Source organism: Hetaerina americana, unplaced genomic scaffold (assembly GCF_022747635.1).
Source record: "Hetaerina americana unplaced genomic scaffold, ioHetAmer1.1.p SCAF_4, whole genome shotgun sequence".
In the NCBI taxonomy this organism is placed as follows: domain Eukaryota; kingdom Metazoa; phylum Arthropoda; class Insecta; order Odonata; family Calopterygidae; genus Hetaerina; species Hetaerina americana.
The window spans coordinates 10507092-10528807 of NW_027286985.1; the positions used below are offsets into that span (position 1 = coordinate 10507092).

At 39.7% G+C, this 21716-nt stretch overlaps 1 protein-coding gene across 1 annotated transcript in view; it reads right to left on the minus strand.

The window, feature by feature from the left end:
- The window catches only part of LOC139691825 (alkaline phosphatase-like), a 78805-nt gene extending 59268 nt beyond the window's left edge, over nucleotides 1-19537 (minus strand). The window contains exons 1-2 of the mRNA XM_071589716.1: nucleotides 19364-19537; nucleotides 882-956 (exon numbers count right to left, since the gene is read on the minus strand). Coding sequence (XP_071445817.1) covers nucleotides 882-956; nucleotides 19364-19487 — 199 coding nt within the window. The 5' untranslated portion in view covers nucleotides 19488-19537. The remainder of the gene's footprint in view (nucleotides 1-881; nucleotides 957-19363) is intronic.
- Between the last annotated feature and the right edge of the window lie 2179 nt (nucleotides 19538-21716).

Here is a 21716-nt window from a genome sequence, read left to right on the forward strand (position 1 = left end):
GTCGAAGCGATCAGGCCGGAGTGAATCGCACGAGACCATTTGAGGTCAATCGGTTGACGGACCGATACGCCTATTATTCGGAAGGGAACGAATTGCGTCCCACGACAGTTGTCTAGCGAGAATTCAATTTGTCACGGAATTCACAGTTCAACTAACCCGCGTGTTTTCTTCCCATTGTGAAGAGAGGAGCCGTTCTTCAGTCAAGGCGGTCTGCTCGTCGAATGGCTACGTTATTTTAACGGTACTGGAATGCCAGAACCGATTGGAAGTGGATACATATCGTCAAGATCTGGAATGGTCTTCCAAAGGATAAGTTCTAGCTGGGAAATGAGATATAACGCCAGTTTGAGGGCGATAAACGTGCAGTGGTAGTTTTCGAAAAAAAAATACTTTCATCGTCAGTGTGTTTGATTTTCATATTTTAGTTTGATTTAAACCTTTCAAAGTTATAATTCTAAAATGAGGGATCGGATTACTTTTATAGTCAGTGTATTGTAGCCCAAGTTATGTACCCTTGGTCTTCCATTTGCAAATAAATATACGCTTGTTTGGATGAAATCGGGAGGACACTCCAGTTGTGGTTACCCGTCTGTTGGATTCGATATTTAATCATGTGACCGTTTGGCGACACTCCGTCGCTCTGTAACCTTGTATTTACATCCACACGAATACTCCGGGACCCACCAAAAAGGTGTGTGGCAGAGATGGAAAGCACCAAGGGGAAAGGGAGGGTGTTCAAAGGGTGAGGGAAAGGGAAACTCCTGCAACACCCCTCTTGCCCCCTTTCCTCCTCCAATAAACACGACATTAAAATGTGATGTTTTCTCTACGCATGTATTAATTTCGATGCTGTAGTCAATAGCAACCGTCCTAAAACTTACCATCTTCATTTTTGTTGGCATTAGTGATGCTTCTCTTCCTCAAATTGGACATTTTGGGGTGCATTCTGAAGTCATCTGCAAGAGTGAGAAATAGGAAACTTTAGGCGATAGATATCAAATTATTAGAACATACGCAGATAATGAAGTAGTTTTAATTATTAAAATTTGTTGTGCATTGATGAAAATCATTAATGGAAGTTAAGAAATCAAAGGAATGCGTAAAATTATCAGAGTGTTAATCCACTTGAGATGCCCTTTATCCAAGACATAAGATAAACTTTGAAGGTAAAACATAAAACACTTGAGATAGCACTTGAGAGACAATTCAATACTCAACCTCATTTGTATGAAATACAATATTTCGTAATCTTCACATTATATTATCAATAAATCATTAAGTGGGTTGATTCCAAGGATTTTGAATGCAAATCAATGGCATTTTTCAAGGACAAAAAAGGAGCAGGAAATTTAAAAAAACCACACCAGCCTGCCTTCGGCTCTCTCGCGAGAGCTGCTCAGAAATAGGACGAGTTAAAATACGACGAAAGGACATCAGAAGATATTCATTTGGTCGTGCCGATTTTGTAAAATACTTGATCACTAAATATCAGAATTGTGTGATGACATTGCCACTAAACATTTGACCCCGAGGAAAGATTTCACTGTATAATTAAAAGTGCTATCACTTGAGAAATAATCTTCATCAGATTATCATATTTTCAGATTAACTTCGGCACGTATTATGAAGCTATGGCATGCAAGATAAGAGAGAGGCGTTTTTTAATGCTGCGGTAAGACAATTTGGAATAAAGGGTGCAATGATTATATCCGGACAAATTTCAATTTGAATTACCCGCCATAACGCAGTTCCAATGGAGGTCGCGACTGGCGTTCTTGAAAGATATAGGCATTTAGTAAACGGTCATTACCCCAAAATGACCGAGATGTTACGTACAAGTGCGGAGTAAAATCGAAGAGTCGAAAGTGTTCCCGCTGGGCGTTATATTTCGAAATAGTTCGATTCCTCTGGTACCCCAGATCAACTTTTTACGATACTGTGGCTAATTATAATGCTTCGGAGAAGTCTGGGGAAGGTTTCGCGAACCCGGCGAGGAAATCTCATTCAAGGAAACGCGTGCTTGTCCGGATTTATGCGCCGCACCCTCTATACCGTATGCAGAAAGTATTTAGGATCCGTTGGGGAGAAAATATTAATTAAGAAATTGCAAAATTTGCAGAAAAAATCCGCTGATATTATTTTGAAAATTGCTACGAGAATAGAATGAGGATGACGTGGAATTTTCTGAGGGAAAAAGCTTGGAAGCCCCTCGGTTCACGAAGAGAGCAGACAAGACACAGGGTTTTGACACAGGACAGGACACCAGGGTTTTGCTTGTGACGCCGAGAGGATTATTATGGCCAAAAATTACACTCGTAGATACGACCACAGGGGACGAACACCGCCATCGATGAAGTTAAGTACTAGTTCTTCCCTTGTGCGATACGCAATCATTATAAAATCAAACCTAACCAAACAGAGATATTTATTTGAAACCCAAAGTTTAATTAATTTGACAAACAGGTGTTATTACATGATTTATGTAGGCATGTATGTGTAGGCATATGAGTAAATATATATTCATATGCATTTAAGAATTCATATATTTTCATGCACGGCTGGTTCCGTAACACCCTCCGCCACACGCCGCGGAGGATTGTCGCGTAGATTTACAAGACTTGTAGACGTTCAACTTTTGATTTCGAATGGGCTCAACTGCCCTTCTACTTGATACGCCGATGTATTGCTTTCTTTTTAATCCTTACTAGGTGGTGATTGAGCGAAATAACTTCTACCTCCGGATCACCTGATACTCAAGCGTCCCTTCTATGCCGGTCACGTTCGGAGCTGGCTGATTTCTATGCCGTGGGTGTGTTGGTGACTGGTTACGAGGGCAAAGAGAAGCACTAGCCTCGGGAGAGGACTGCTTCCTCCTAACCACGGCCATCATCCCATCCGGAAATCACGACACTGTTATTTCGCCAAAATTTGATTCTCATGACACCCTCCGGCGATGAAACTGTCACTATCTCAAAAAAAATAATTCTAGACGTTCTCTGCTTTCGTGACACAATGGTGTTTAAATCGTGTGATCCATCTAGACGTGTCAAGATTCACGTGGGTACAGCGTGATTTCTCCAAGTAGTGCTTCATCATCATGTTCATTTTCATGAAGGACTTACGTATGCTTGTAATGATTCGATACAATGGTTTAAAAGTAACTCGAAATCGTTTCGGGCAAAACGATGAAGATTCTTATTCCAGCAATATATTTCGTGCAAGTTTCATAAAAATTCTACATCTACATCAACTTAACGTCCCGCAAGCCGCCGCAAGGGCGTGTGACGGGGGGTGTTAGGGTACCACCGGTAATTAAAAAACAAAAAGCCGCATGTAGAAGCCACAATTTTATACAATCAATAAACAAAACATGGTATACATTATGCAAAAACCCTTACAACCCACAAACGTGCAATTACTTACACCAACTAACATACACATGAACCTAGCGATAAACCTGATGTCTTTGCTATGTTTCATTTTGTTCCGACTTGTAAATTCAATGTTTTTAATATTTCTAAAGTGACTTCGGTTTCTTATTGTTATAATTTCTGATTTTTCGGGGAAAGAATAAGTATTTGTATCTATCTGTACTGGAATCTATCTCCCTTATTTTATCGTTGTGGTCTGATCTACCTAAGTAGTGTGGGGCCATTATAATTCCTTCAGTGTCATAGTTAAACTCGTTTGTTCTGAACCTTTCTAAAAGTCTAAGCCTCGCTTGTTCTCTCCGCACTTCAAGTGGTTCCCAGCCTAAATCCCCTAAGAGATCTGTCAAACTTGTATTCTTATCATAACAATTTTTAACCAATCTGGCGGATTTTCTCTGGACTTTATCTAATTCTTTTTGCCAAATTTTCTCCCAAGGATCCAACATACTTGCGGCATATTCCAAATGAGATCTAACAAGAGCAAAAAAACACCTCTAACTTTTTCATTACATTTTCTCACCACCCGTTTTATGAAGCCGAGTTTCATTAAAGCTGATCCACATGTTGTCCTGATATGTGCTCCCTATGAAAGGCGTGGTGTTAGAATAACCCCCAAATATTTAACTTTATTGGTCGTAATTAGCACTGAACCATCTTTTCATAGTTTATGCACTGTTCACCACTTCCTTTGCTCCAAAATTTCAAAACTACGCATTTGTCTACATTGAGTATAAATGCAACAATTTCAGAGTGTAAAAATCATTCGCCTTGACCGGGATTCGAACCCAGATCCTTCAATGTCCGGTCGAGTGCTTTATCCAGTTAAGCTATCGAGGCGTCCTTTTAAACTCTAAAATTTTGGGGGCTTTTAAAGGAACAAGATGTTGTGACGAAATACCGTACATAAATTGTCACAGGCATTCGTAGTCGTGTGCGACGCGCCACAGTCCACGAGGTTAAAGCCAACTTTTAAACACATAGGCTGTTTATGCCTCGACAAATTCCAAAGAAACTGCGGGAGATGCCGCAGCAGTAACTTTTAACGGATTCATCCGCTAATGTGCATTTCAATGCAACAATTACACAGTGTAAAAATCTCAACTGGCCAAAGCACTCGACCGGGCATTGAGGGATCCGGGTTCGAATCCCAGTCAAGGTGAATGATTTTTACACTCTGAAATTGTTGCATTGAAATGCACATTAGCGGATGACTCCGTTAAAAGCTACTGTTGCGGCATCTCCCGCAGTTTCTTTGGAATCAAGCAAAAATCTCCATTCCTTGCACCAATCCGAGATGTGTGTCTCTAGAGTAGAAACTTAAATTTACTTGCTCACAATCCTGAATGTATTTCACAGCCTGTCCTACTTCGTTCAAATTCTTTTATGTCCTAACTACAAGGAAGTTTTAAGACGGCTTTCACCGGATAGTCACCCTGGACGCGCCCGAATCTAAATGCATTCCGGCATTTCTATGCACTCCGATACGATCTCTCCCACCAAATCCTTCCCTCCCTTGCTGCTTGCCTTGGCGCATGACCTTGACTCAGTCTCCCCTTTCGTGCGAGAGGCGGATCGGGGGCTGATGTTATGTGACGCCGGTGAACGACACGAGACGGACGGCGGACAATAGTGAATAATAGTACGGACGGTGCTAGATTCCAGTCGTGCATTAGAGTCAACTTGACCTAGTTTATCCAATTCGAAAAAACGCCTGGCCTCCAGGGAAAACAAAAGCGACCTTAGGAGCGGCAGAAAACTCTCCAATCGTTGCCCATCGACCGCGTGATGCGAAAGAGAATTGAAACACATGCAGAAGACGTTCAATCACCTTGGCCTCGGTGAACGGGGACGTCTTCAATGTTTTTAGGCCCGGTTTATATCGGGGATGGCACCTAGCTGGGTCGCACCGACGCGCATTTGGAATATTTAACTAAGAACCAGTCGAAACGCCTCGCATCGTGAGAAACATTTAAACCAGTCCCCTCACGGTCGTAAGCCCCGCCCCGGTACGCTCGTACGTATATTTTCAAATTGTCAAATTATTAAAGAAACGAGGACATGTTTGATTCAATTACAACGGTGTCGCTTTCCCAAAGGGCAGAACGACCAGATTTGTCCATTCCCTTAGTCGATGCTGGAATTTAAGACATTTTAATAGTCTAATTGATACGTTTTAATAGTCCAAATAATTTAATAGTCGCAATTTAATAGTCCAAAATTCAAATTGGACTTCATTGCTCATAGTAAAACTACCAATTATTCAGATGTACAAGAATTGGCACTGCAAAACTTTCCATTTTTCCCCGGAAAAGAATTAAATATTGAGCAGTAAGTAAGGTAAGGTAAGATAATTCGTAGTCCTTGCGTCCGAATCTCTCCAGAGGCAAGGCTGACCCCAAATATTATTAAGGTAAGCTCTAATCTTATCTGTCGGAGATAAAGCCAAAAAAACCCCGCCGTTTAAAAGCAGAAAACCTCGCTACTAATATACATATGTGATCCCAACGAAGTTGTTTTGAATACCAAATTATGGTCGAGTGCAGCATAGAGGAGCTAGATTTTAAAAACATTTTAATGATAAACGGAGTGGCGTATCAATATTACAAGAGGAGGAGGATCAAAGTTAGATTAAAAAAGGCGAAAGTTAAAAAAGATTTGCTTGCATAAATTGGAGTTTTGTCTCTTTAGCGATGTAGTTGAAAATGTGTAATTAGTGTCGTTGCACTACGGTGGGAGAGATTAAACATATAACAGATGGAATACGATGGTTTGAGGCTCCACTCTGGGAAAATTCATGATCACTGAATAAATAAACTTAATATTTTTCACACAAAACTTAATTATATAATATTTGTACATTACAATATTATAATATACAATATTTGTACTACTGCCTGTTTCGACACATAGGCGACATCACCAGGTATGACGATGTCTAGCCTGATACCTGATAATGTCACCTATGCATCGAAACCGGTAGTGGTAGAATAAAGTTTTTTGTGTGAAAAAATACTTTTTAAGTAAATACTTTTTAAAAAGTTTATTTTTTCAGTGCTATAGCATACAGATTTAAAATATCATTTCTCCAACGAACGATAAGGAATCAGAATAACTGCAAATAACCGCGATAAGAGAAAAAAAGAATTTTTATAATTCTAAGTAATTGTACAAAATTATTGTCTTATTTGAAATATTATATGTATATTTATTGCCATCTAACAGCTAAGCATGACTTAATTTTTAATGTTGCATGCCTGGTGTTGAATCATCTGCTGTCATATCCTAGCTAGATGAGGCTTTTAGTCAATCAGTAATTTATTGTTATTGGTAATCTACCGATTAACGTATATTTTAATTGGAAACAGACTACACGACGGCATTATGTGTATAATGAAGCCGAAATATATCTTCTTATAATTCTACACGTCAATGTTTACCTTTGTAGCTGTTTCTTGCCACCGAATTCAGATTCAATTAAAATGATCACCTAGTTTTCATCGAGTCCCTAATTTGCAAAAAAATATCTCTGCTTATCTAATTTGAGCGAGGAAGACGTAGGTAAATTAAATTATGCTTTTTGACTTTTGTAGTATGAGCAAAAATAAGCCTTCATTCTATTTTTAAATATACACACATGATAATATTCCACACTTTCAATGCATATGAATTTGGTCTTGTTCCGTTATTTCACAACCATGGCACGTGCAAACGCGGGAACCTTAAAACGTATTCCGTTCTGAAATTAATGAAACACCAGAACTCCCCTGGGTATATTTGAATGGGTTCATCACCTTTGTTTTTAATACACTTTGGTGTCGACATATCCTGCTGTCTCGAAGGACAAGTTAAAATGAAGGGGAATTCCAAGTCACAATATGGACACTCCCATCACTCGTTAAACGCATTCATGAAATCTCAACTTCTAAGAATCCTTGAAGATTGTCAACCCACATTTCGTTTTTATTAATGCCTCACACAAACGGTCTGATTCTTATCCATCTCCATCGTACGAAAAAAAAGTTAACTTTATGAACATTCCTTTCAAGTAATGGAAGAACGTATTTAAAGGCCGTTAAAAAGAGTTTATTAACCGACCGAAAGGCCAATACTATCTGCGGTGAAGAGAGTGAAATTTCTCGCGACAGTGTTTTAAACGCTATCACTAAATTCTTTTCAATCTTTTTCGGTAATGAGGACGAATTGACGCAAACAATGAAGGTCTGGAGAATAATTGAATCCACCCTCCTACGACGAATAGTAAATCCTTGGAAGGGAGCCTGAAGTCGTTGTCAAACCCAAAGCACTTCATGAGAGTCCCGAAAAGTAGCGTGAATTGGGGTACAATGCGCATGAACTCAATCTAGTTATACTCACCCACACAGTTACGAGTGAAACCGCATGCATTCGTTCATCAGGCAGACTGATGGAATACTTTTGCAATGCTTATCAGTACCTACGGTCGATTGTTCACGATTTTACAGCGTAGAATTAAAACATCTTTCGAAAAGTATTCCATTGCTCTTGATTTCTATTTGCGACTTACCATAAGTACGTAACACGATGGTAGTAGCTGATTACAGTACTATGCTCGTACCGTAATCTCACGTAAGTATTCCTCCCCTGCTAGTGAAACAAAAATACATACAGCGCTTCCAACGTCTACTCAATTGAAATAAGAATCAACATTACCGTTTTTTTTCCATTTGACTAATAATCTTTCACGAAATCCGTCATGAAATCGGGATTGGCTCTAGGACGGCCAAATATTTTGCGCAATGTGTGAGTAACATGAGCAATTAGACAAAACACAGAAATATAAATCCGCATTATATTTAGGTTTTTCAACTTGGTCGCTGGAGATTGATAAAACGGGAATAGTTTTTTGCGACTGTTGAGTCATCGACAAAAAAGCAAGTGGAGCGTTGGACATGGCATGTGTCGTCGGCCAGGAATGCTGAGCAAGGGGCGGTGGAAAATATAAGAGTTATATAAATACAAGACTCTAAAAAAGAAGGCATATGCTGTGTGGAGAACAATGGCAATGAATATAAGGTTTCACCGCCTGAAAAATGGCACTACCTTATCATTTTTGATCCCTTAGTAATAGATTTAAGGGAGGCGACCGACAGCTGAGGTAATTTGCGCCATTAGGGATGGACGGGAAAGGATGAAGGGTGGAGAGAAACCCGGCGTTGGCATTAGCCTACTCTTAACGAAAGGCGCCAAGGGGTCCGCAGTTTAACATCCCATCCGACGGACGTCGCATTCACTCAAAATTATCTCCACAAAGCACCTCAAGTAGGGATCGGGATACCACTGAAAAATATCTATCGTCGCCATGATTCGAACCCTCTCGGCGGAAAGCCAGTACGTTAGCCACCGCACCATCCCAAACCCCTTCGATCCCTTCCAATAATAAATCGTGATTTCGCAACAATCAGAGGCTTCAACAATATGATCACTGATGATTATATTTTTTTACGTAATCCCAAGATCATTCTGAATTTAAGGCAACATTTTGTGGAACTGATATTTATTTTAAATGAAATGTTCAGACAAACATGATGTGATTGTTAAATTTAAAGTGACTTCAATGTTGTAAATGTTCCAAGTCGAAATACATCGCATTATCCATTGGAAAAATCCATTAACTCTCATGGAAACTATTTCTTATTTACATACGAGTATATGAGGTTTTACCGAAGACCTAGAGAATTTCACATCAGGGCTTTAAAATTGAAGGAACGGATCATGGCGCCTCCAAAAACTTAACCATTGTAACGTAGGTAACGAAACTTTTAATCCAAAGATTCGAACATTCAAGTATGGTTCTATTAAACATTAGTAGAGTTAATGATGTATTTCCGTGCCTCACCATCGTCCTCCATCTGTCAAAAAGTATCAATAAACAAACAGTTGACATGCTATGTTATGCCGTTAATGGCGCGAGGACGCCGTGCGGAGCAGGGACAATGGATGAGGCAAGTCCATCAGGGACAGGGGCGAGGATCTGTTCGTGGAGATACCTACACTAAATGCCCTCGCCGTTCATGCGGGGCGCACTCCGGCGAATAACAGACGCGTAAATATTAATAATTCGAAGAAGGTAGGGCAAGTGACCGCATGAGATACGTACTGAGAGAAACAATGGGATGCTTACAACTACAAATGTATAATGCCGGGAAAGCAAGTTGGAGGGAAAAACAGAGAATAGGCGTCTTGTATGCTGTTAAGGGAAGTAGACAGTGTGCAGAATTCATCTACATACACGAACAATACCCCGCAAGCCGCCGCAAGGACGTGTGGCGGGGGATGTTAGGTCACCACCCGTAAAAGAGAATAAAACCACATGCCAAAACAACAAATGTATGCAAACCTACACCGACAGATTCGAATGCGATATTCGTGAGAAAATGTTTTCACCTTACACGCATGCAAATTCATACACTATCAACTAATACACACATGCACCTACGAATATAACTTATACCTACGCAGCATTCAATCTTGTCCTGACTTGTAAATCGAATGTATTTAATATTTTAATAGTCATATTGGTTTCTTACTATTATGATTCCTGATTGTCCGGTGAAAGTATTTGTATTTATCTGTACTGGTATCTAGCTCCCTGATCTTATGCGTGCTCTGGTCTTTTCTACCTAAATAGATTGGGGCAATACCTTTAATGTCATTATTAAACATTTTTATGAACCTTTCTAAAAGAGTTTAGGAAAGATTCATTTTGATATATTATTTAAGGATATTTGCTATCATGTTAGTCATGGCTTAAGGTAAACGTAGCAGTGTGAAGTACAGTCTGTGTTCACCTGAAACTTACCCTTACCGATAATTTATTTATTTATTCAGTATTAGTCCGAAAACAGCATATTTTGGCATTTACATCGAACTATTAACAACGGTAACAATGGTCACATTTACAAACACCCAAGCCCTAGATGGAGGGAAACTCACCCAGGCGGGAATCGAACCCGCGACCCTTGGAATGGGAGACGAGGACGTTACCCCGCTGCCACCGGGGTCGACAAACTACCGTTCTTAAGTTTTGTCTAGAATATCGTATGTTTAATCAGTAAAAACCTCAGAAGAGAAAAAACCGATAAAAGTTTTTTTTAATTGTTTTAATCTTTTCACACTATATGCCGAAAGCATGCATCAATATGAAAGCGAAAAAGTTAATTTGTTGAAAAAAAAATCGCAAATTGATAAAAGTAATTCTCTCGAGTGGCACGATATGTTTCAAATATTAGAGTGTTACAAGAATTGAATCGGATTTGAAATAGTGAAATTCATCTCAATCCGAAGACGGAGAATCCACTTATCAGACACATTGTTTTCCCAGTTTTAAGTCTCTCGTAACGTCTTCAATTGAAAACGTAGCTTTCACAAATGGACAGAAAGCATTAAATTTAAATTATATATAAGATTATAACTTTAAATAAGGGGAACGTGGTAGTCCAGGGGTTCGGGTAGTGGGCTACTGGTTTTCCGCGTTCGTTTCGCGGGGACCGCTCTGGCCACCCCCAGCTTTACCCATGTTGTGCGAATTTTCTGGCAATTCTTCCTGCGAAACCAGAGATGAGACAGGGGGGGGGGAATTAACTCCCTACTCTACTGTTTGAATATCACAAGTCGTTGGGTTTATTATTAAGTGAACTATACATTTCCCCTATTAAACCAACCTTGAGTTTGATTGGGGTTGACCTAAAAAACACTCCCCATGTCTGGCGTCATAACGCCCCTCGCCGTGCGCCCTTGTCCCAGGTGGGGTGTGGGTGAATGCACTCGTATATTAAGTCTATTGTATTTGTGAATTGCCCGACCGGAATTTGTAGAATACTAACCCGTAATAAGTGTCTGAATTTCATGTGTGCCTGCCATCTTTTAATGTATTTTCATCTCCTCTTGGTGTAGGCAGAGAAAAAGCTGTGACCAACCATGTAAGCTAACCATGTAATACTCGTAATATATGTAGGCATGTTGCATGATTGGTGTTCGGTCGTCCCTTTTCCACGCAGGTTTTGGTGGATCGTGCTGTGCCAGGTGCATGAGGAAAGAGTAGAGGGAATATATTTAGAATGGCTGGTGACCCAACCCCCCCCTGCCACACGTCCTTGCGACGGCTTGGGGGGCATTATGTAGATGTAGACGTAGAAAAGAATCTAACGGATGAAATCGGAATTTTTTTAATCATCACTCATTTAGTCATTTTCTTTTGAATTTATAACCGTGAGCTGTCTACCGAGGTCAAAATAACGACTAATGAATAAGACTCTCGACGTTAAAAGAATAAACTCAATTATTTGTCAGTGAACTATTCAACATGTCAGATTCACAGATGCCGAAGTGAATGTAAATGTAATAATTTCTCTTTTCATGGGTCGCAAGAAATCAATTGTTAATTAGGGTGTTTTTACATCCAGGGGTTTCAAATGTCCATTAAAAGTTTTGCTTGTGTAATTAGGCGTCTAATCAGCTTGTTCGATCAAAAAATTTAGAGATCTCCATATGCACATAAATCTTACTGAGAACCACATAAATACCAAGGGTTCCATTATTAGCTTGAAGGAAATTTGTTTATCAAGGTGTCATCTTAAACAGACAATATATGGGGTCAAAGAAAACAGCTCACATTGGAATGATGCGCAAAGAAATTAGAAGAGAATTTCAATTATCTCTTGGTGATTTTTTTATTTCTTGAGTTCAGATAAATACAAGTTAGTGCTATATTGCGTGACAGAACTTGGTTTCTACATTCCACGTGTGAATTTGAAGCTGTCCAATCTTCAAGATAGCAAGCCCACGTTAAATGCCTTTTAGTTTGTTTTTCTCGGGCATTTAAGTTTTCTCGAAATAATCACGCTGCCTATCTAATGAGAAACGCCATTCTGAAGACATTTCTGTCAACGAAAGTGATGTTTTAACGTTCTAATTTCAATTTACCTTTCAAGGAAAAGTTATTTTTATCTCTCTGTAAATGGTTATCCAAATCGTATTATTTCACTGGCTTTTTTGTTTCGTGTTACTAATTGGCATGTTGATCAATCTTAAGATCTATAGTACCCGCGATGTGATCATGATCACGTTCCGATTCGCAGCTTTGATACCCTGAGATGAGTCGTAAATGGACCATTTTACGTCATGAGTTTGTCCTACATCGCCGAATTAAGGACAATTTAGCCTCCCGTGATGATAAGATGCAGCATAACCCTCAGTTAACCAATTTTATCATCTTTGGCCCACTTTACTTATCTTTATAGCGAATTCTTTTTTTTTATCAACAATATCATGTATATACTCCAAAATTATCTCGTGAAAAATAATCTTGTGAATTATTTTTCACATCTCGCATTCGTTGGCACTTAACAATTATGACCATTGCGAAAAGAATCGAATGATAAGATATAAAATGTTGTAATAAGAAAGAAAGAGTCCATTAAGGTAAATAATGAAATATTTGTATGAGAAGGCGAGATAAGTTACGATGGAGATTCAACACGTAAGAAATATAGGAAAGCGATCATTTTAGTAACATTTAAATTGACAATTCGGAAATTTATACAAAAATTTAATCTCATGCTAAAAACATGATTTTATTATTCTATTAATAGCATTTTTTTATTTTTGGCTATGTTTAGTCATTATAGAGTGTGATCATTGGATCTTGAATGAATATAAATCGCGTTGAGTGGAGTAGATCCGCGGAGATGAAGGACGGAAGTGTTATCGTAATTCAGGCAAAATGCATTCCCTTTGATAAACTGACGAAGCAGATGCCATTAGCAAGGTCTTACCACACGTCAGGAGTGACTTATGTAATTCCTTTAATGTTAACCTTTCAAAGGAATACGCATATTCACAATTAACGGTTAGATACGCAAGAATGCTTGGGGTTATATCAGAGAAACCTAAAAGTGGATATATGTTACGATACATTAATTTCATCAGAGAAGGTGTCGCTTCGCATTAGATTGAATAATCTTAGCAGTGAAGCAAGGGAATTAACATAAAATAATAAACCAATCTCAATTAATGGCGAATGGGTTGACTATTGTTTTGATGACAAGCATAGTTACAGGGACGCTAATAATAATCAGTTGGTCGTTCATCCAGCCTCGAAGGCAACAAAGCGAAACTAAAACTTATCATACATATATGTCGGCAGATTGATTAACACTTGTCTATGCCCCATTTTATGAGATTGGTCCGTCGTGATGAAATAAGTGAAAGAGAGTGCAGAACTGGCAATTTGATAGAATGATTTTCTCTTTTCCCTCTCACAAATTAGCCACGTGGTCGTACAAAGAACAAGAACACAAATGAGAAAGCACATTCCATGACAATTATGTGTAGGTCACAATGTAAGGACCGACCAATTTCCACACGGTGACTTTCGTAAAAAAAACTTTCAAAATCGCGATCGTGAATCGTATTCCCATTCAAAACAGTTTAATGGTCCAAACCAATGCCAGAATAACTGTCTACTACTGTATAGGATGATCAGAAACATGTTCCTCAACCGGGACTCGAACACCGGATCTTTCCACTTGCCGGGCGGATGCTCTTAACCACTTGAGCTATCGAGGATAGTCAATTTACCCTGAGATCCGTGGGTCTAATATGTCGCCAAGCGCCCCGATATTTATAAATATTTTTACTCTTGTGATCCGTTCGATTCCGCCTTCCCCACCTCTGTTGTGTTCGTCCTTTATATGTGTTCCTATCCCTTTTCCTTATATCTGTTTCTGTATATATGAGTATTTATTCGCCGTTTGGCGGGATTTCGTGTTTGAATGTGTATTTGGCCAATGTGGCTCATCTCTTTCTTCTGGCTATGCGTGCCACGAAACGTACTGTTCCTTTCCTGTATGATGTTGTATGAATTCTAACCCACTGTCCTTTCCTTTCCTTGTGTATTGTCTATTTCTCCTTTGGTGGGTGAAACAGCCCCCTGACGCCATCTCTTGGCTGAAAGAATCGGGGCGCTTGGCGACATATTAGACCCACGGATCTCAGGGTAAATTGACTATCCTCGATAGCTCAAGAGGTTAAGAGCATCCGCCCGGCAAGTGGAAAGATCCGGTGTTCGAGTCCCGGTTGAGGAAATATTTTTACTCTTGTGATCCGTTCGATTCCGCCTTCCCCACCTCTGTTGTGTTCGTCCTTTATATGTGTTCCTATCCCTTTTCCTTATATCTGTTTCTGTATATATGAGTATATATATATATATATATATATAAGTTTTACCTGAAGAAGGCCTTGGAGAAGGCCGAAAGCTCAAAAAATCTACAATATGAGTATCGTCTATGTATTACGTGTTACATGTTTAATTTTGTGTTCTATTGTCCCGTTATATTGCTCTTGTGATTTCTTCTATGTCATCTATACATGCATATATATATATATGCATATATACGGCGTGTGAAACTCACACATCAGGGTGGGGGGGCCAGTTCCTTTTCCTGTGCTGGTTATGGTTTCCCAGGAAGACCTGGTACCCGAAAAATCGCATAGCTGCAGGTGCCCAGGGTGCCCTGCCCGGGAATCGAAACTGGGACTCTCCGGTCAGTAGTCCAACGCTCTACCCCCTGGACCACCGCGACCCACATATATCTATATTATTGGGTAATCTACCGGTTAAGGTAGGTTTTTGGATGGACATAATGACTAATTAAATAATTTGTGACCCCTAGCAAAACAACATCCTACTCTACATTAGGCCCCTCTTCAGCTCTGAGTACTTTCTTCCTCCCTTCATCCCGTCCAACACCCCTATCCTGTTCCTTCCCTTTCCTCGTTTGCCTAACATTCTTCCCTCAATTACAGTCTTCAACATCCCGCTGTCAGTCAATACCCCCTTCATCTATATATATATATATATATATATATATATATATATATATATATATATATGACGTCATGTCATTTATCCCTCTTCTTTAAATGGCTACTATTTAGCAGCACTCACCAGTGGTATTCTAGAGGATGATAGAAGAATTAGGTGGATTGCATTGACGGATTTCGCTTAAAGTTGTCTATAGTTTTAGTTTGGGCTATTAACGAACGGGTGAGTGAACTGACGAGCGATAAGTGAGAGTTTTGTATGAAATGGATTTAAAATTTTGGCTCAGGAAATTAGAGCAAGCCATGTTCCCACAATTTGCATTTTTGCTGCTTCAATAGATTAGCATGGATTTCAGTGGAGTTAGGCCAAATTTACGAAACCATTCCATTTCCTTCTCACGACATCTGCGACAGCTAGTCATCATTTGCTAGGTTAGCTAGGTTTCCTATTTTTGCTAGGGGAGCATGTCAAAGTTTCGGATAGATTGCAGTTTCTCACAAACACGACTCACGGAAAGTTCACCACATGCAAGCCGTTCGTCATTGTTTATTAACAACTATACAGTTACTTGGTGTGATGACCGTTCTGTTGATGGAATCTGAAAAGCGGTAAGTCTTTATGGTGTACTAAATTACCGTTATATGCATCGTGCTGTTATAATCCCTTCACCTGACTGCGTGAAACTTGATTAAAATCTCTTATACATAAACTAGATCGTTGACACGTCCAAAATGGTAACAATTTCCATAAATTTTAGCGAAATCTATGGTGATAACTTCTCTTTTTTCCCCAGTAAACTGATTAAATATAAATAAAAATCGAGTACTCGTATTTTTTTCTCACATTTATATACATATCTCCAACAAAAGTCTATTAAGTGATTGCTTAGTCGGAAACAGACGAAGAACTTGCGTATCTTCCGACTAAGAGTTTGAAATTTCCCCGAGAAGTAAGTGAAAATAGTTAGCGACGACGGGGAAAGAGGTAATTAAAAAAACTGAAAGCAAATCTCCATCAAACCAGAAGGCGTGGGGGAAATTCATTCAGATGGGAATTAGGGATAAATATCGCTCATTCAAAAACCATCGTAATTAGAAATATTCCTACGACTATGAAATAATGGTTGGGATATGACCTTAATACACACCCGGCTTAAGGTTTTTGTGGTTGCGTCAGAGAGCCAACTTACTCGATAAAAGAAAGGGTAGTGAAAGAGGGAGTGAGCACAGATCCACGTCCATGGTTTTCAATAAGTTTCCTCAAACGGTCAGCGACCCACACACACAGGCTTAAGCTCCGGTAGGGATCACCAATGAAACTTTGACAAACATCAGGGGTTGATTCAGGATACAACAAGTCTTGAAAATTTGTCGTGCTAGACTTAATAAAACCACCGAAATAAGACACTCCATGAAAAAAATAAAATACACCAAAACTCAAGGAAATCACTTAAAAACAAGTAGCCGGGAATGAAAACAGGATATTTTTTTCTCGTCTCCGATGAGCTCTAAAGTGGTTTCCACTGCTGTTTTCGTGTGGGTCAAGGGCGTCAGTGGGGGAGAAGATACGGTGCATCGTACGACCCTGCCGATAAAACTGGGAATGTGCCCCATTTTCTGATTTCATTTTTTGACTCTTCTCTTACCCACCTCATTTTTTAATATAATCATTTGTTTAGAAACTCTATCTCTCCCTCTCTCTCTCTGTGATTTCATGATTTTAGCGTCCGACAGGAAAGCAGTAATCCGCGGTCCGAACTTGTTCCCTTGCCCTCCCCTATTGAAGAACGAAGTCACCATTAAAGAAACAAAAGTTTCACACTAAAAGAAATGATAATGAAAGAATGAGCACAGTAAACGCCAAAAGTAACTGTCCATAAAATCGAAAGAAACAACGAATTTTTCAACGTAATTTAAAATTCTATGGAAAAGGTCGTTTTTTACTGCCGATGTTGTGGATGTTTTTTTTTGCTTCCTTCCACGAAGTTTAGCCTGAAACCTTCAAGTTTACCCAGGTTGTGTTTTAAATCAGTGAAATTATTCTACCATTTTTTATGTGAGCTTTAAATGTACACGTGGAGGAGTGATTAAGGGTAATCATCTCTAATTAAGTCTTTCATTAAGTAGTCAAGTAACATTTCGCGTTATTTAGACCTCACTTTGAACACGCGTTGTTGTTTCTGGGACCCTTGGAATAATCCACGCAAAGACTTCTTTACGGGATTTAACATGATAGAAGGAAAGAGTGGGTCGCGGTAGTCCAGTGGGTAGGGTGTTGGATTGCTGACCGCAGGGTCCCGGGTTCGATTCCAGGGTAAGGCACTCTGGGCACCTGCAGCTCAACCCAAGCTAAAGTGATTTTTCGGGTACCAGGTCTTCCTGGGAAACCATAACTGGCACAGGGAAAGGAACTGGCCCCCCTACCCTGATGTGTGAATTTTCACACGCCGTTTAGGGCTTAGTACTGGGTGATCTCAACCATCACCTGCTAAACCGACCTTCGGGTTGATTACTGTGTTTATGGTTTAGAAGGAAAGAAAATATGCCCTTGTAGCGAAGAATCGTATTGAATGAAAACATGGCTATTGCCGAGACTTTGTAGACACTGCAAAGACAAATATTGGTAGCGCGAATGAAACTATTAAGAAAGTGTGAATCATTCGAGTGAAACGCAGGCAAAGAAGGAATAATCCAAGCCCAGGATTACATTGCCAGACAAGAGACCATTGAAATAAACATCGAAACCGCAGAATCGATTGAGATGATGATTGTTTGAGGCATCGTTTTTCCCTCACTCAATTTGATACCACTACATGATGCAATTAAGGAAGACAAATCAGTCAATATTTACGCTGAAGTCCAGTGACCCAACACCCCCTGTTACACGAGCTCACGGCAATACGCAGATCTCCATCGCTCGATCCTTTTACAGCAATACATCACTTGAAAATTCTCATCCCACAATGGAGATTAACCTCCACATAATTACACTTAGCATCACAGAATTCCTTTTTTATCGTTTTGCATCAATTTATCCTCCCTCGGTTCAACAATTACACTCTAATTCTATTTTGAGTACATAAAAAAGTTTCAAATAAGTCCACATGGTACTAAAAAGTTTGAATGAAGCTCTGTGTCCGTAAAAATAATCAGGTAATTAGTCCTTGACTGTATCTAATTACCTTGACCTAACACCATACGTGGCACATTTATCACCATTTCATACCGACAGATTGGCTCACAATCTGAAACCACATTATCCCTGAGAGATAATACAGAGGAGATCAATGACAAAAAAATTACGCGTCTAAACTGTAGCCATTTAACAGATTCAGTTTTTTTCTAATGCCTTTTTGAAATCAAATTGAGTTATATATGCGAATTCTAACGAGATTTTAATACTAAATTTTATCCTACGCGCAAAGATCAAGATAAAGTTCCAACACCAGGAATGGACAAGGAGGCAGGGGACATTGTGGTTTAAGAACCAGTAACCAAATGGTAAAAGGGATTTGAGAAAAGCTTAAATGTAAAAAAAGTCATCCCCGACATTTAATCAAACACAGACCCCTTTCTCCCTATAAATATGCCACGTATCTTTTTCGCACAAATATATAAGGAAGAATGAGTACTGTAATAGAAAAATGGAATCACGTGCCTAGGAGGGGATTATCGCCATTCTGTCCTGCAAGTAATGGTTTCTTATCAATCCGTGGTCGCAGTGCATTTTCCAGCAGTATATATATTTTTTTAAATTCTCAAATCGAACCTCAAATTAAATCAAAATAAATATCGGAAATGTCGTCATTAGCCTGTTATTTGCTCGACACATTATTGGATGGGAAACAATTACCGTCCGCTCATATGAAACTGTAAAAATACCAAAACAAAGCTCATAATAAATAAAAAGTAATTACTGAGATAATTCGATTACAATCTTAAGCAGATTGGAGTCTACCATTTGGGCGACAAAAGAATTGACCTAACTTGCAGACTGATGCACAGGCGTCGAGATTCCGACCCCACTCTCCCCCCATCTGCACTTTTTTGACCGTAAGTTCCCACCCTACCGTTGGCCGGTTCCAGTGGATCGTTGGGCCTCGCCTGGACCACGGTTGCGAGGAACAATGCTCCCGCCAAGCAGAGCAGCAGAAGGGGCAGGCGCCGATCCGGCCTCTCGATCCAATTGCCCATGGTCGTGGTGGCGCGTGTCAAAAGCACAAATCTTGAGCGGCAGTCTCGAAGGTTGGGAACGAACTAGCGACACTCACTCACTCTCACTCTCTCCCTCGCTATATACACACACACACCAACCTCGGAGGCGACTCAAATGCCTCTCCCTCCCTCCCTCCCGCCCGTTCGTCCGTCTCCTACCTGCAAGAACCCCCTCCCCCGGGCGACTTTTACCTCTTCTGCTGATCCTCTCGCCCCCCTCCTCCTATCCTCCCTCCCGTCCCGGCCTTCCACCCTCCTCTCTCTCTCTCTCTCTCTCTCTCTCTCTCTCTCTCTCTCTCTCTCTCTCTCTCTCTCTCTCTCTCTCTCTCTCTCTCTCTCTCTCTCTCTCTCCCCCGCCGCACCCCGCAAACGCAATATCAGCTCGTAAGGTCGGGCGACTTGTGGACTGGTCCAAGAGGAAAAGACAACACGCACAGAACCGGGACCACCTTGCTGGGAAGACGAACTTCTTTCGCGGGAAAACGCTGGGGTCAGAGGCCATTCGGAAAGAATTGAAAATGCTGGAGAGAATAAAAATTTCTTTTGCTGGAGGAAAGTGAATCTTCAACACTGAATGTAATGCCATGATTAAAGAGGCGTGCAGTCAGTAGTCTGGGGCGACGAACACTTGAGTGGAGATCATGAAGAGGGTTATGAAAACTTTTGCAAGGAAAATCTCTATGACAGCTATGATAGCAGCAGGCGAAATATGAGACTCAAAGCGATATAAATATGTCGCTACAGAATAGCTATGAATATGAACTGAAAAGACTTGGTGGTAATTGTTGACAAGTCCTTCACTTAGTAGTGGCATAGTCTGAATTGGTACAGTACATAGAACAAAGGAGGGCTGCAGCCAACCAATATTTAATTTGAAAGACAGATTATTAGTCTATGAAAAATGACAATAACTTGAAAAAATGGACTATTGTTCTTAATAAAGTATTTATTCGTAATAAAGTATAGAATAACTTAATAAAGTATATATTCTGATTGTGCATCAATCACAGTCTGCAAAAAATGATGGAATGGATTATTAAAAAGCAAAGCATGTGGAGGCCAAGGATAAATTACAAGAATATTTTTTGTGAGAAATTAATTCAATGACGGTAAAATTTTTAAAAAATTGTAAAATAACAACAGAAGATGACAAACATCAATTATAAGATGGCTTACCCGAAATGGCGAACTTCACCGCGATAAATGCATAGAAAATTGATGTGAATTATGATGTACTGGCTACTCAGCCAGTTTTCTTAATTTTAGTGGAATTCTTACCGCTGCTTGGGTTCAGTATGCGTAGTAGTCAGTATACGTAGTACTCTTACTTCGACGGGTATCCTTTCCCCTCTGGTGTCTTACGCTGAGAGTAGGCATGATCCCTATATCCCATTCCCATTTGATGATTATCCTTGTGGTACGAAATCCTCAGTCATATATGCATAGTCCCAGTATCCATAATAAAATATAAAATTCTGCAATATCTTCTTTGAAGCGCAATACTTTCAGAGTGTAAAAATCATTCGCCTGGACCAGGATCCCGATCAAGACGAATGATTCTTAGACTCTGAAATTGTGGCATAGTAATACACACTTACCATATTGTAATACACACACACCAGCGGGTGACTCCGTTTAAAGTTACTAACGCGGCATCTCCCGGGGTTTCTTGGAATTTACCTTCCTTTCACTGAATTTGCACTGAAAGATTGTGACTCATCACAATCCACATCCCTGTTTATCAGTTTGATGAAACACCAATCAATCATTTTATTTGCTAAACTCTATATGCTTACAAATTTATTCTTTTCCACATCTGCCATTACTTGTCCTTTTCAATATTCCTCATTTCCTTTGGTCTTCCTCAGCAATTTTTTCCGTTTAATTCCCCCTCAAGGACTGTTTTCGTCAGACCCCGATGCTTTATGAAGTGCATCGGATTAACTAGTCCATTCTTCTTCTCAGAGTTCTTTCTTCTCCCATGCTTCTTAGATCATATCCCCTAATTATTCGATGAGTCCTTTCTTTGTCACCATGGTCCGTCCATGTTATAAGGTACAGCGTGCATTCCAAAAGTTATGCAACTATACTTGTTGTATGTTCCTCTGAAACTCCCTCATTTTTAGGCGTATATTGTGGTGTTTTAGTTGAAAACTTTCATTAAAATACCTTTTTTAGATGGATTGTATATTTTTTTGCTACTTCCTT